A 16,504-nucleotide genomic window follows, 5' to 3' on the forward strand; every position below is an offset into this window, starting at 1 on the left:
TGGTTTTAGGTGTTAATCGTTTTCAGCTTGGGATTCATAGACCTTCCTGAATTTCAATACTGATGTCCCTTAACAGTTCTGGAAAAGCTTTAGCCGTCATCTCTTGCAGTGTCTCTGGTATTCTTTCTGGAACTTTGAATAGCTGAATATTTCTTTTATTCTGTCATTTACTTTTCTTACTCGTTCTTTCACATTCTGGATAATTTCTTTTCCCTGCAGATTCAGTCATTTGCTTTTCAGCTATACATCTGCTGTATAATCCTTTCTGTGGGTTTCTTTATTTTAAGGTTTATCTTTTCAATATCTTGAAGTTCTGTTTTTCAGAAAACTAAAGCCAAGGCTAACTTAACTTAAAATTTCCCCTCAAACTTTCTTCAGACAAGGAAAATGGTGATAATTTGAACTAAAGACTCACAAGAAAGCTTGATAATGGTTATAAATCCTTTAAGAGGGTATCAAGTTCCGGACAGATATATTTCTTTGTGATCCTTTTCTAAAGGAGAGGATTTACTTCTCATTCACCTTTGCTCCGATGGTTTAGTACTCTGGGGTCCATGCTGTATTAAGGCTTTAGGCTTTATCTCCTTCCTCCTTCCACCCCAGTCCTGCCATGGGGTTGTCAGAAACCACTGAGAGCAAAGCAAATTTTATCATTTACTGCCCAGTGTTTCTGCTTTCACTTCAGAGTCGGGCTCTCTACTCCTCAATTTTGAGCCAAATCAGCTAGGCATGTAAAAAGATTTTCTGATGGTATAGCTGGCACTCTTGTTTCACCAGGAGGACCATGCTGGGTATCTAACTTGAGAGACATTCAAGTGAAGCAGGTGGAAGTCTGCTTCTGAGAGAGAAAAGATACAAGGGCTTCCTGAGAGTGATGGTAAAAGTTACCGGAAGTAATGGGAGCAGAGAGGGTTTGTATCAAGGCTCCTGAATTCACGCAGGACGAAGCAGAAATCTACTTCTTGACAAACATGGAGGTATGATCAGAAAGTTAAGACAATGGCAATAAAGAGAAGGCTGGCTTATGTCAAAGAAGCATGACGTGTGTCTCAGAGAAAGAGTACATTTTATAATGGAGAACAAAATACTTCTCATCAGCAACAAGACAGAGCTCTGCTCTAACATATGTGTGTGTGTGTGTGTGTGTGTATAATGCATTTATAAAGTTAAAATATCATTTTGTTAAAAGTTAAAAAATGCCAATCAGACTTACTAGAGCAAATGATAAATTTGAATGTTGTTTCTTAATTGAATGTTTTCTATTCCTTGGGAAAGAAAGATAATTGCCAAAGCAAAACCAAAAACAAAGGAAGAAACAACAGTGGAATCTACTTATCATGGGAGGTAAAGTGGAATTGCAGGAGTGCTTTATCCTTGGGGGAAAGAGGAGAGGGATAAAGCAGATGGTTGGAATTATAAAGGAGAGAATGGGGACAATGAGGACAGGAGTATTAAAAGAAAAACTTCAGCCAAATTCAATGTAAAGGAGTATAATTGAGCAATATCGATTCGTGAATTGAGAAGCCCCCAGAATCACTGCAGATTCAGAGAGACTCCAGGCATCCCTCATGACCAGAACAAATTTATAGGCAAAAAAAGTAAAGTGAGGCACAGAAATCCAAAGTGAGGTAAAGAAACAGCTGGATTGGTTACAGCTTGGAGTTTGCCTTATTGAATGCGGGTTGAACGCTCTGCAGTGTATAACTGTTTGAAATATGGCTGCAGGAATTGACCAAGACTTCATCCACAAGGACACAAATATAGAAGTATGGAGTCCTTCTCAGGCTTTAATAGGAGATAGAAATGGCAGATAATATAACGGACAAAAAAGAGAAAGAATAAATGTCAGATTATATAAAATGGAAGAGAGACTAACAGAAAAATAGACAATAAAGATGCTTGAAAAACTGAGATTACCTGAGAGATTACCTGAAGAAAAAACTAAATAGAACAAAGAAACATGGAGATGAGGAACAGGAAAGAAGAAAAGGAGAAAAAAAAGAAGAAAAGAAGAAAATGGAAATCTTGACAAAGGAAAGGAAGTGCAATCAACAAGTGTGTGTCTGTGACTTTTGGATTAGTTGTGAGGTTGTAGATGTATGTCTCCAAACAACATGATTTCCAGCCTTCGTGGGCACATACTGATTATCCATTGACTGGGAACTTCAGTGTTTCTCTCCTAGTAGTATAGAAAATTCGAGTAAAAGAGGAATAGTGACCTTTCCATGGGCAGTGAAATGAACTTTCATAAATATTTACTTATAATTTATTGGTTTGTATAGGATTTGACTTCCTCCTTAAAATAATTTCAATGACTTAAAAATGAATCCCTTGAATGACATGTGATTTGAATAAATACCTAAAAGAAAAAAAATTTCTTAATTTCCCCTAAACTGGTATTGTTTAGATTCCTGTATAGGCAGGTCCTGTGAGATTTTAGTCCAATTTGTGACACATAATTAAGAGAAACATTAAATCCATTTATTTGAAGGAAAATAAAATCCCTCACTTAAAATCTGATTCTTGCATGAATACAAGGCTATGTACTTGAGAGTATTTTGAGATATACTCTAGGTTTGCAAATATGCAAAAAAGAATCACTTGAAGGATTTCCCACATACATGTGTTAGTTTTGGATGATGTTAACTTCATTCAAAATGTGTGATGATGGTTCCCTCAAAACTAACTTAGATTTAAGATGACAACATTAGCATATATCTAACTCCATTTATGCAGATTGCCATTAAAATGACAAAGTGGTTATTTAACAAAAATAAAAACATTTTTAAAGGAAAATAAACTCTTCACCAGTGCAGTTAAATATGAAATAGTGACAGTCACTCTTCACAAACGTTGGGAGATTTCTACCCCATGTAAAGCAAGTAGAAGAGGAGCGAAAGAAGAGCAAATCTAACCTGCCACCTCATAGCAAGTGTATCTGGGAATAAGCGGAGATCTCACTGTAACCTTTGGCGCTCACCATCTGGGGAACTGGGACCTTATCTGGTGCCCAGGACACAATGACCATGGAGCATACTCCTGACTTAATGTTTTCCAGGTTACACACACACACACACACACACACACACACACACACACCCCTATCTTAGATAATTTTGGGCTGTAAATCAAAACAAAGAAAATAGTATCTCCAAATGAAAAGTGTGCACCTCCTAATTTCCTCCAATCTATTGGATCTCTTAGCTGGTCACGATTTATCCTTTTTCCTCTTCCTTTGGACCCAAATGATGCAGAAAGGGATCTATAACAATGCCTGATAGACTCTATTTCAAGCATAATTCTCCTTTTCTACGATGGTAAAAACAGAAATGAAAAAGTTCATTTTCAGAATTATAAAATTGCATTCCAATTCATAAGAAAAGTATAAATATTTTTCTCTTAAAATGAATGCAACAAGCAGGAGGAAATTTTAGAAAATGTTTTTTTTCCATTCTGTTTAATAAATATGTGTCACAACTATAAGTAATATTCAAAATATTTTCAATATAGCAACCAAATGATATCTATTCAAAATCATCTAGGATATCTCTCTGTAGTTCCTTCCCTCTTTATGCTTAAACCCACAGGACAGCATTGGAATCAAAGGATGTGAGTTCAAGTCTTGGCTCTTCAGAGTCTATCAGGTAAGTCTTCTTCAAAATGTTGTTTAGTACTTTCATCTTTAAAAATGAGAAAAATTATTCTGAGTTACTACGTGCTTGGCAGTTAATATGAAAATTACATGCGGTGACATAAAAATGCTTATCCTGTGGAAAGTTCTAAATACATTTTACTCTCCTTTTTTTCTTCTCTTTTCCTTCTTTCCACCTTCACCTTTTTGATTACTATTTTTTTCTTCTTCACCTCATAACTACATTATATACCTATATATACATATGTGTATATATATAGAATTTTCTTACACCCATCCTGTTCTCTATACTGAAGCCTTGTCATTTAAGTTAATCTATGCTCAGTTCTGACCAAATTCACTTGTCTTCATTCTAGTTATCCCCTTTTGATGCCCTGTTGTCTCTCACATCCAAAGCTAATATTTCTCCTTTGGGGGCTCTTTTCTTGTTGGCATTTTATGTGCTATCCTGGCTCTGTGAACTCTAACTTCAGTTCCACACCAAATTCATTAACCAGTAGTGTACTCAAGAAATGGCAAAACATTGTCAGAGAAATCATAGCTGTTAATAAATCATTTAGTCTGAAATGTATAGGGTGGCGGTTAATACCATGGGGTCTAGAGCCAGACCTTGGTTGAAAATACAGCTCCACCACTTCCTGGCAGGGTCAGTTTGGTCAAATTATTTAACTCCTTTGGCCTCAATTTGCTTAAATTTCCTTGAAGTCTTGAGGTTTAAAGGGGATAAGGAATGTAATGCAATCAGCACAATGCCTAGTACATAATAGTAGCTAACACTTGTGGAACACTCAATAAATGTTAATTCATATTAATTTGAGGATTTTTCAATTCAGTGTGAGAATTAAAGCACAGGTGAGGGACATTACTGAGAATTGCTTTAATTACTTTTTTGTTTCTGTTTTCATCTCACTTTTTCATACCAACTGCTTCCTTTTATTTAAAACCTTGTAAAGTTCCTAATAAATGTGAAAAGAACTTTTATGTTTGAGATTCAGAAACTGTAGTACTTCTTCAAATATTCATAAACAGAGAAAAATAATTCTGTCAGTATGGCCACTTAGATTGTATTAGTCTGTTCTCACAGACTAATGAAATACCTGAGACGGGGTAATTTATTAAGAAAAGAAATACTTAATTTATTAAGAAAAGAAATGCTGTGAAGAAATACCTGAGACTGGGTAATTTATTAAGAAAAGAAATTGACTGATAGTTTTGCATGGCTGGGGAGGCCTCCGGAAACTTACAATGAGGCAAAAGGCATCTCTTCAGAGGGTGACAGGAAAGAGAATGAGTACCAGGAGGGGAAATGTGAGATGCTTATAAAACCATCAGATCTCATGAGAACTCCCTCACTATCACGAGAACAGCATGGGGGAAACAGCCCCCATGATCCAATTACCTCCCATGGGTCCCTCCCACAGCACGTGGGATTATGGTATTACAATTCAAGATGAGATTTCGGTGGGGACACAAAGCCAAACCCATATCATAGATATACTCATTTAAATTCTGAAGACATGCCTAAAAACTGTTTACTAGAATGAATAATATAACATGTTGTAGATGAAGGTGACGGAAAAGGTTTTGAGTATAAAAGTGTTTTTTTACTTCTAGCATTTTGAGTTTTATCAAGTGAAAAGTATTAATCTGGCAAGCATTAATTAAAAGTCTTGACTTCAATATTTCTATAGGTAAGTCAGATCTTTCTGTGGTTTGTGTAATTTTCATTGCAAGGCTAAAGCTTTAAATTTGGCATTCATACTTCTGTCAAAATTCATTTTAAGTCATACATAAACATGTCATTTGCATGTTGATTAACTGCCACAATTTCCTCTGTAACAATCTCAGTTTGGAAGTGCACATAAATCACAGCTGAACAGATTTCTATTAGTTCCAAACTCACATATGAAGTAATTGTTGTTTTTCTGAAGAAAATCTGTAGTCAATGTGCAAATTATACATTTTGTTTATACAAGCAATCTAGAATGGATGTTTTAGTTATGCATTTGTTTATATATGAAACTTGGACTTACAAATCAAGGACTATAAATATAGAAAATATCTCTCCAAACTAAAGTGCAAACTCCACGTGATCAAATTAAACAGTTTGGCTTCTGGAAGCAGTTAGCCTACTCAGGCAATCGTACCCAGTAGCATTACCTTCTGTGAGGCAGGCGAGGGAGCTCTTCCCCACAGTATTCTGAACTAATCTTGCAGAAAAAAATCAGGTGCCAGAACGCAGCCCAGTCAGAGAAAACACCCTACAAGTTCAAGCAGCATCTTGGCAATGCTGTATTTGGAGACCATGAGAAACATAGTTAGGTCCTTTCTTGAGTTTATGAAGGTTTTCAGTGATTCCAAATACTTTTGGAGGAAGACTAAAGTTACAGCATCCACTCAGAACTTAAAAAAAAAAAAAAAAAAAAAAAAAGAGGGCTTTCCATTTAGTAAACCCATCCAAATGCACTCTCAGCCTACAATCTCAAGTCGGCTTAGGGACTGGACAAACTACACTAACCAGGAGAGCGCCTTCTGGACCAGCTTCCTCTGGTCAGGTCTTTAAGGCTGCTGAGTTAGGAAAGCCTTTACTCCTGGGTAAGGTTCTAGGAGGTGGAAGATGCCACAGCTGTGAATATGTGGTGGACTTTTACTTTGGATTCTGGATCTCTTCCTTCACATATCTTTCGAGAGTTCTTAAAAAAAAAAAAAAAATTTCATGATCTTGGAATGCTGATGTTTGAACTGCCTCTGCACTTGTTAAAGAATGATTTGGGCTATTTATTTTTGGAATTCAACAATTAGAATTATGTGTTTTTTTAAATTCAGTTTTAATTTGCACTACAATTGCTATGAGCCTCCCTTTTTTGCTAAAAGCATTATGGATAGCATGGAAATTTTTTTTTAGTAAACAATGATACTGAGGTTGCATACTCCTCTGTCTTAAGACAGAGTAACTATTTACGTAGTGACTATATTAATAACAGGTGGGTATACTTTTTTAAAGAAAAATTTTCTGAGTTAGTTCTATGTTTACACACAGAAATTTTGAGGTGCTCATCTATCACAATCACTGTCATTAATGACAAAAGTAGAAGCATTATGCTATTGCTTTCAGCAAGTCAATGGACATTTCTTAGTTTCAGCAACGAGCTAACAATAAAATCAGGGTTGATATTGAGCTGTGATAAAATAAACAGTTCACATTAATTTTTCTCAGGAATAAATAAAAACATAATCAGTAAACATAGGTTATCATGTTGAAATAACATTTTTTGTTGTTGTTGTTTGTTTGTTTTTGAGATGGAGTCTCACTCTGTCGCCCAGGCTGGAGTGCAGTGGTGTGATCTTGGCTTACTGCAACCTCTGCCTCCTGGGTTCAAGGGATTCTCCTGCCTCAGCCTCCTGAGTAGCTGGGACTACAGGCACCCGCCACCACGCCTGGATAATTTTTTGTATTTTTAGTAGACACAGAGTTTTACCATGTTAGCCAGGATGGTCTCGATCTACTAACCTCGTGATCTGTCCACCTCGGCCTCCCAAAGTGCTGGGATTACAGGCAGGAGCCATTGCGCCCAGCCAACGATGGTATGTTTTAATAGATTTCTAACATTCACAAAATAATTGAAGCGGGAATGTATGTTTTGAGGGAAAGGAAAGAAAAATGAAAGCATATATTAAAGAAAGAGAGAGAGAGAGAGAGAGAGAGAGACATGACCAGATAAGGCAGTATGGTGAGATAGAAAGTAAAGGAAAAGAAATGGAGAAGAAAAATAGTTTACGAGTGATAGGCCAGTAGAAATTACTTCCATTTTTCTCATGGCAAAGTTCCTTCCCGATTTCTTGAATTAAAAGGAAGAAAATTGTTATGTGAGAAATATTTCTGTCGCATGGAAATACATTTTGTTTTGCTTCCATATTGAATGAGGAACATGAATTCCTTCAGTTAGAATGTCAAAGATAATTTTTTTCAGAAACTAATACATACATTTTATTAAGCAATTTTTTCCAGAATGTTTTCAAGGTTAGCATGCTGCCATTTTGCCTGGTCTGCTCAGCTCCAGACAACTGGATGATTCGGCTTCTTCCTCCTCCGCCTTTTTTGGCTTCTTTTTCCCTCTACCATCATCTCCATCTCTCCCTGAGTCCACACTCTTCTTCCTGCCTCCATGCCTCTTCCTTCACTTACTTCCTCCATCATTGTTCTCCATGTGTCTCTTGGCTTTTTATCTCTGCCATTCATATTCTATATTTTTCTCTCTCTTTCCCTTTTTCCTTTTTTCTTTCTGCATTGCGAGCAATATAAAGTAGACCTATGAGTTTTGAAAGATTTGGCATGTAAATTAATAAAATTTTGTGGTTTTGTTATAATTTCAAAGTAGGGTGATTTTAATTTAAACACAACAGTCAAACTGAGGCAGGATAAGTAAGATTAGGGAGCTGTATTAGTTCATTTTCACACAGCTATAAAGAACTACCTGAGACTGGGTAATTGATGAAGAAAAGAGGTTTAATTGACTCATAGTTCTGCAGGCTGTCCGGGAAGCCTGGCTGGGAGGCCTCAGGAAATTTACAATCATGGCGGAAGGCGAAAGGGATGCAAGTAGGTCTTACCATGGAGGAGCAGGAGAGAAAGAGAGAAGGGGGAAGTGCCACACACTTTTAAACAACCAGATCTCATGAGAATTCACTCACTATCAAGAGAACAGCAAGGGGGAAATCGGCCCCCATGATTCAATCACCTCCCACCAAGCCTCGCCTCTGTTATGTGGGGATTATAATTCAAGATGAGATTTGGTTGGGGCCACAGAGCCAAACCATATCAGGGGCCCTACTGACTTTATCCCCTTGAGAGGTGACAATGTGCTAGCAGCCCTCACTCTTGGCGCCTCCTTGGCCTCGGTGTCCACTCTGGCGGTGCTCGATGAGCCCTTCAGCCTGCCTCGGCACCGTGGGAGCCCCTCTCCGGGCTGGCTAGGGTGGAAGCTGCCTCCCTCTGCTTGCTGGGAGGTGTAGAGGGAGAGGCACGGGCAGGAAGCAGGGCTGCCAGGGCGCTGGCAGGCCAGTGCGAGTTCCGGCAGGCACAGGCTGGGCTGGGCGGGCTCCGCACATGGGGTGGCCAGCCAGTGCTGCTGTCCCAGGGTAGTGAGAGGCTTAGCACTGGGGCCAGCAGCTGCGGAGTTTGCACCAGGTCCCTCAGCAGTGCCAGCCTGCTGGCGCTACACTCAAATTCTCACTGGGTTTAGCAGCCTCCCCATGGGACAGGGCTCGAGACCTGCAGTCTGCCATGTCTGAGCTCCTCCCCCTGCGGTGGGCTCCCCACGGCCTGAGCCTCCCCAACGGGTGCCACCCCCTGGTCCGTGGCCCCCTCCCATCAACAGCCCAAGGGCTGAGGAGTGCAGGGGCAGCTCGAGACTAGGGGGCAGCTCTGCCTGCTCTCCCAGTGCAGGATCCACTGGGTGAAGCCAGCTGGGCTCCTGAACTGGATGGGGACTTGGAGAACTTTTATTTCTAGCCAGAGGATTGTATGTGCACCAATCAGCACTCTGTATCTAGCTAACCTAGTGAAGACTTGGGGGACTAGCACTCTGACTCTGTGTCTAGCTCAGGGTTTGTAAATACACCAATCAGTACTCTGTATCTAGCTAATTCTGTGTCTAGCTAACCTAGTGGGGACTTGTAGAACTTTTCAATCTAGCACTGTGTCTAGCTCAAGGATTGTAAACGCACCAATCAGTACTCTGTCAAAACGGACCAATCAGCTTCAAGATAGACCAACCCGCTCTCTGTAAAATGGACCAATCAGCAGGATGTGGGTGGGGTCAGATAAGGGAATAAAAGCAGGCTGCGGAGCCAGCCAGGGGCAACCCACTCGGGTCCCCTTCCACACTGTGGAAGCTTTATTCTTTCGCTTTTTGCAATAAATCTTGCTGCTGCTCACTCTGGGTCCACGCTGCGTTTATGAGCTGTAACACTCAGGGAACGTCTGCAGCTTCACTCCTGAAGCCCACGAGACCACGAACCAACCAGAAGGAAGAAGCTCCAGACACATCTGAACGTCTGAAGGAACAAACTCCGGACACACCATCTTTAAGAACTGTAACACTCACCGCGAGGGTCCACGTCTTCATTCTTGAAGTCAGTGAGACCAAGAACCCACCAATTCCGGACACACCCTTGTGTGAAGCCCCACGGGGCCCTCCATAGACAGCTCTACATCCCTTGCATCCTTGTGTGCATCAGTACCTCTTTTGCAAGGTAAGCAGTCCTGCAGGATACCAGCAGACCACCAATCAGATAGTTACAAGTTCCTGACGTCCAGTGTGGCCTGGGAAAGAGAATAGAAGAGTCTTATTCCTGATGGAATTTCCCCATTCTCCAAGCAATCAGCACCAGAGAAGCTATTAGGTACAAATTCCTGCCTTGGGGGAAGGGAAGAGGGAGGAGAAAGGAAAGGGGGTGGCCAGGGGCTTCTCTGGTGTCCTGCATATGCAGCTAGGCTCAAGGTTTAGCTTTTAGTAACCTTTTTCTCATTTTAATAATAAGAAGAAAAAAAGCACCCGTAGGTGGAGATTTTGTATGCTCATGATACACACGATTTGTGTTAGGGCATGATACATGCGATGCGTGTTACAGCTGCAGGTCTGCCTTTGCACACTTGACCTTCCCAGGTCGTATTTTATGAAAATGTATGTACAGCTTCCATCAAAGGAATTCCTTTGAGGCACTAGCTGCTGTCTCCCTCTGAGTAGCTTGCTCTGCCTCTCAGAGCGTACTTTTGCTTTGCAATAAACTTTACTTACTCTTACTTTAGGCTTGCTCTCAAATTCTTTTGTGCGGTGAAGTCAAGAATCTGTACCTGCTCACCAGCAACAAAACCACAGTGAAGTAAGGATATGAATGATGTGTACGTGTGCATGCCCACGCATGTGTGTGCGTGCATGGTGTACATGTGTGTTGTTAATGTTGCTTAGAATATTCTCCTCGTTCATCATCTGACAGTCTCTGGTTCCTCTGGTTCATCATTTAAAGTTTAGTTCAAATGTCCTTGAAAGTCATTTCTGTATGCTCCCCTGCTCCCAGTTTAAATTATATCTTTCTACTACACTCCCTTAATAATGACCATTTCTCAAGTTTCTTTTATATGCCATAGTTGTGCTTCAGACTTTATAAACATTATCTCATTCTAACAACAACTCTTTAAGTATCTCTCATCACCCTTAATTTACAGATGAAGTACCATGGCTCAGAGAGGCCATGGAATTTGTATCAGGTACTCTGGGCAAATACTCTCCTGCCTCCAGGCCTTGGTACTTGCTGTTTCCTCTGCCTGAGATGCTCTGACTCCAGATCTTGGCATGGCTGGCTTCTTATTTCTAGTCATCTTTCCACTCAAAAGTCACCTCTTTGGAGAAGCCTTCCTTGATTACCCAATCTAAAGAGTTCTGTATCATACCTGCCTGTTTTATTTTTTCTTTATTTTCTGAAAGTAAGTCATCTGTTTACTTGTGATGGTTAATATGGAGTATCAACTTGATTGGATTGAAGGATGCAAAGTATTGATCCTGGGTGTGTCTGTGAGGGTGTTGCCAAAGGAGATTAACATTTGACTTAGTGGACTGGGAGAGGCCGACCCACCCTCAAGCTGGGAGGGCACCAGCTAATCAGCTGCCAGCGCGGCTAGAGTAAACCAGGCAGAAATTGGAAGGACTTGACTTGCTGAGTCTTCCAGCCTTCATCTTTCTCCTGTGCTGGATGCTTCCTGCCCTTGACATCAGACTTCAAGTGCGTTAGCTTTTGGACTCTTGGACTTACACCAGTGGTTTGCCAGGGGCTCTTGGGCCTTTGGCCTCAGATGAAGGCTGTGCTGTCAGCTTCCCAATTTTTGAGGTTTTGGGACTCGGACTGGCTTCCTTGCTCCTCAGCTTGCAGAGGGCCTGTTGTGGGACTTTACCTTGTGTTTGTGTGAGTAAATATTCCTTAATAAACTCCTCTTCATATATGCATATATCCTATTAGTTCTGTCTCTCTAGAGAACTCTGACTAATACAATTGTTGACTTATGTATTGTTCATCTATTCCACTAGTTTTAAACAAGCATAAGAGGAAGGAGCTGGTCAACCTCCTTCTCCACTGTACCCTCAGCTCCTGGAACAGTGTCTGGGGTTATCATAGATGCTCAGAAAGTATATAATGAATAAATAAGTGAATGAATAAATAAATAGAGAAATCTTGGACCTGGCCCTGTGACTTTTCTACTTCATGTTCTTTCCACCCCATCATAATAGTCTGTACATCATTTAAGAATTTTTATACTGAAATACCCATATTCTTAAAAAGTTATGCTAATACTAATTGTATTATGTCAGGGTTCTCCAGAGAAACAGAACCAATAGGCTGTATGTGTGTGTGCATGTGTATGTGTGTGTAGAAAGAGAGAGAAATTTACTTTGACAAATTGGCTCACTAAATTGGCAGGAGGTCTAACGAAGAGCTGGTATTGCAGTTGAAATCTAAAGGCAGTCTGCTGACAGAATCCTCTCTTGCTTGGGAAGGGCAGTCTTTATTTAGATCTTCAACTGATTGGATGGGGCCCACCCACAGACAGCAATCTGCTTTGATCAAAGTCCACCAATTTAAATATTAGTATCATCCAAGAAACCCTCACAGAAACATCACTTATATTCCTCAAATAACCAAACTACATTTTTCACCTTAATGGAGAAATGAAATAATTTAAATCAATACGCATTTGAAAATTTAAAAATTTAAGTATTGATTAAGTGGCTATGACACGCAGGGCTCTGCTTGACGCTGGCCTTAAATAGGTGAATGAAATAGACACATTTCCTGTGTTCATAGAGCTTATTTGATGGTAAAATAAACATATTTATATTATCATATATGATTTTCATGTGTAATATCAAAAGAAACAACCTAAATTTTCTCCACACAGTGTCATGATTACACATTTATAGAATTGTTTTTTGTTTCTCTTCACCCTGTAAGTGTGTCTTCAGCCTTCTTGCCCTTTCCTAACGGTTACATATGCAAAGGACACAGTTGTGTTTATTAGAACCTCAATATTATTGCTGGTTAATTTGGATGAGTGACTGTTATGCTTAGGGCTTCAGTGTCTTTATTTATAAAATGAGTGTAATACTTTCTATATTGTCACAATAGGATGGGAATGCAGTCAACAGACAGAAGATTTTAATGGCAAATGGTTAGGAAACCAGAGAGACAGAAAAAACAGAGAACAGACACGTAAAACAGGAGTCAGCACAGTGAGGTTTCAGAGGCAGTTGTGACTTCTCATATGACCTCAGCATTGCAGTGAAATTACATAGCTTCAGATGATACTGCCTAAATGGAGCAAGAACACCATCAGGTAGGAGAAGCTTCCTTTGCCTTTCTCTTTTTTTTTCTTTTTCCTCATGGTATCAGCTAGGCTGTTCTGGAGATTCTGGCTACAGGCCTGCTTCCTCACTAGGTGCAAATAACTACTGCAAAACAAAATTAGCACCTTCTTGAGTGTTTACATGGAGGTGGGATGAAGTGAGGTTCTATTACTCACACTCAGGCTTCAGCAGGCCTGGGCGTCAAGCTCTGTGAGTACCCCTCCTGCAAACAACTGTCTCACAAAGATAATATGAAATGTTGGAAACACCTAGCACATTAACATGCACTCAATCAGTTAAAAGCTGGAATGTTATGACATGTATAATTTTATCCATAATTCTATAGGTATATTGCTATATTACCAGATTGACTTGAAATGATAATATTCTATGAGTTGATTTCTTTTTATTACTAAAGTCACTCATAACAGCAAGCTATTGTTATTGTCATTCCATATGTTATTACTCAGTGCATTATTCAGCATGCTATACCCAGAATGTATTCAGAATTTTTATATTTCTAACCTCCTGTGCATTTACTATTCCTAAGTTCCCAGGAGAAAAGGGGGACACTATTCCTCTTTGCATGTAACTAATACTGGTGGGTACAGGATATTTTACTCATTATATTGATCAGGAACAAGAGTGTAATGTACATGCTTAAAGGCGATTCAAATATTTAATTGGTTTTAGTAGGAAGGCGATTTTCCTTGATTCTCTTCATGTTAAGAATAGCAAATTATACTATCTCTGAATACAAATTGTACATTTTAAAAAGTCATTCAGTTGCATTATGTTACATATAAAAACATGCAAAACTTGTGATTTTTTTTATGTAGACTTATTTGTACTTTCCACAGTCTAGATGTAAAACCACTTTGTATTCAACCCCAATTACTCTTACCATATGCAGAAACTGTTAGCAGGATAGCTGTCTGTTAGTAAAATTAAGAGTTGATGAAATAAAGAATAAAAACAAATCTGATCATGTCATGTCTCTCAAACAGCATGACAGCCCCACAAGCAGACACACACATGCAGACACACGCCCCTTAAATGCTTCATTGACTTTATTTCTCTCTCAGGGTGGAGACAGAACTCTGTATCATGTCTCTGAGGCCCTTTAGGATGTGGATCCCCCATGTCTTCAGCCCCATTCATGCCACAGTGTCTTGGCACTCTCCACGTTAGCCACAATGACCTCCTTTCAGCCCCCTCAACTGATCATACCGTTTCCTGCCACCATGCCTTAGAACATGGGTGTTTCCTCTGCCCACAATAACCTTTCCCCTCCCTGCTTAGTTAATATCTAAGGGTCCTTCAGAACTTCTTTACAGAAGTTGTTTTCAATTTCTGGTTTAGTTAAAATACTCCAATCATAGATTCTAAGCACCACATATCTCTCCTTCAGATTTGTGCCGATTGCAATTTCTCATGTGCTTATAGGAACTTTTAATTACTATGTCCTGCCTCCCCATCCTCATTAAACTGTGTGGGCTCCACAGGATGGAGATACAGTCCTTGGTTTCTGCTCATCGTTGCATTGCCCAGTGCCTAGCACTGTGCCTTGCAGTAGTAGAAATTGACAAGTATTTGTATCCAAAAAAAAAAAAAAAAAGAAAGAAAAAGGAGCATGAGCTGTGTGTGAATGAAATCATTGTAATGTTGGCCAAGTTTCCACAATATATATTTGTGCAGAACTATCAGAAGACATAATACAGGGTTTAATTCATCTATTTGAAATATTGAAATCAAAAGATTTTTGTGAATGAAGTGCTAATTGTTTCTGCCCTTGCTTTGAATTCCTTGGGGCAGCTACTAATTTGCCAAATGCCTTTTATGAAAATGTTTGCATTCTCTTTTATTTTTATTTGTTTTCTTGTCATCCTTAGGGAGCAGAATGCCTGTCTGACTCACCCTGACAGATCCGCTATGGCAGGTCTGCTGTTGTAGAAAATTCTCCACCCCAGGGGCTTTCTCTCTCTTGCAGGGAAGGCTCATGAGCAAATGCTGTCATTAGCAACCATGCATTGTTGAAGACATATAGTGAGAAAATATGTCAGGCATTGTTTCAGTGTACCAATTTTAGTAGAAAATCATGAAGAATTTTTGAGATATTAACTGTAGATTAAAATAACCTTTAACCTAAATCCTGAGAATTTCCCATGGTATTTTGATTTTCTTTTGGTCTTTCTTGGCCATCTTTTAAAAATTAAATCATTTGCTTTTGTTTTTCTGGGAAAAATGCTTTTATCTGAGGATTTTTCTAAGCTGTACCATTATTAGATTTCACTTCCCTTTTTACATAGTCTATTTTATACCTATTGGTTTAAAATCATCAAAAGAGCCGGGTGTGGTGGCTCACACCTGTAATCCCAGCACTTTGGGAGGCTGAGGCAGGTGGATTGCCTGAGCTTAGGAGTTCAAGACCAGACTGGGCAACATGATGAAACCCTGTCTCTACTGAAATACAAAAAATTAGCCGGGCATGGCAGCATGTACCTGTAATCCCAGCTACTCGGGAGGCTGAGGCAGGAGAATCGCTTGAACCCGGGAGGCAGAGGTTGCAGTGAGCCAAGATCGTGCCACTGCATCTAGCCTAGGTGACAGAGTGAGACTCCAACTCAAAAACAAACAAAAAAACCACACACACACACACAACAAAAATAAAATAATCAAAAGACATCTTTCCTAGAGCTAGGACAATAGACATATCAAGCTTCCTTATAGAGTAGCTGTATTTTTGTAAATGTGCAAGTATACCTCACTGTTTTTTGCGTAACAGATAGCAGGCAAATATTTGCTAAATTAGTAAGTGCTTAAATAGTTAGATGTATATGTACTTTTTTTCCCCACAAACCATTCTGGGAAATAGGAACACTTTACATAATTTGGTGAAGACGTGTTGTTGTTGCTTTTTAAAATTTTCTAAAGCTATAAACCAGAGTAATAATCCTAAGCTCTGCATGGGGCTACAAACCTGGGTGAATGTATAGACTTGACCAAAAAAGGAATTCCCTATACAAATAATGGTGCCTAGAATAATAGTCAGGATTAAAGGCTGATTTGCTATGGGAACTTCTAAGATAATTGTTTTCAGACTGTTTTCTTTCAGGTTTTAAGTTCAAAGGGTATCTATATATGGTTGATTATAAAATAAATGTTTGGCAGGAAAGGGTTGAAATTCAAATATAATAGGTAGTAGGAAAGGGGCCACAGGATGATTGACACTTGGGCTTGTAAATAAATAGTTATAATTGGAATTCTCTCATCTAACTCGATTAGAATCTGTATTTGGTTACAGAATTAAAAAGCAGTGAAAGTAAGGAATCATTGAAAAGTTAATATATACCTTAAATACTTATTTTAATCTAAAATATATATAAATGTTCATTTATTCACCAAGCTTTTGGGATGAGGCCAATAACATGAGTTCTATTTCCTGAATGAAGGT

At 39.3% G+C, this 16,504-nt stretch overlaps 1 protein-coding gene across 1 annotated transcript; it reads left to right on the forward strand.

The window, feature by feature from the left end:
- The first annotated feature begins 699 nt into the window (after positions 1-699).
- C6H7orf77 (chromosome 6 C7orf77 homolog) lies at positions 700-15,213 on the forward strand. The gene is made up of 4 exons (XM_010355864.2): positions 700-977; positions 3,588-3,644; positions 10,464-10,537; positions 14,943-15,213. Exons 1-4 carry the CDS (start codon positions 897-899, stop codon positions 15,001-15,003), a joined length of 273 nt encoding a protein of 90 aa, XP_010354166.1. The 5' UTR covers positions 700-896; the 3' UTR covers positions 15,004-15,213.
- Positions 15,214-16,504: the final 1,291 nt, after the last annotated feature.

The sequence above is a fragment of the Rhinopithecus roxellana genome, chromosome 6 (genome assembly GCF_007565055.1).
Source record: "Rhinopithecus roxellana isolate Shanxi Qingling chromosome 6, ASM756505v1, whole genome shotgun sequence".
NCBI classification, from domain to species: domain Eukaryota; kingdom Metazoa; phylum Chordata; class Mammalia; order Primates; family Cercopithecidae; genus Rhinopithecus; species Rhinopithecus roxellana.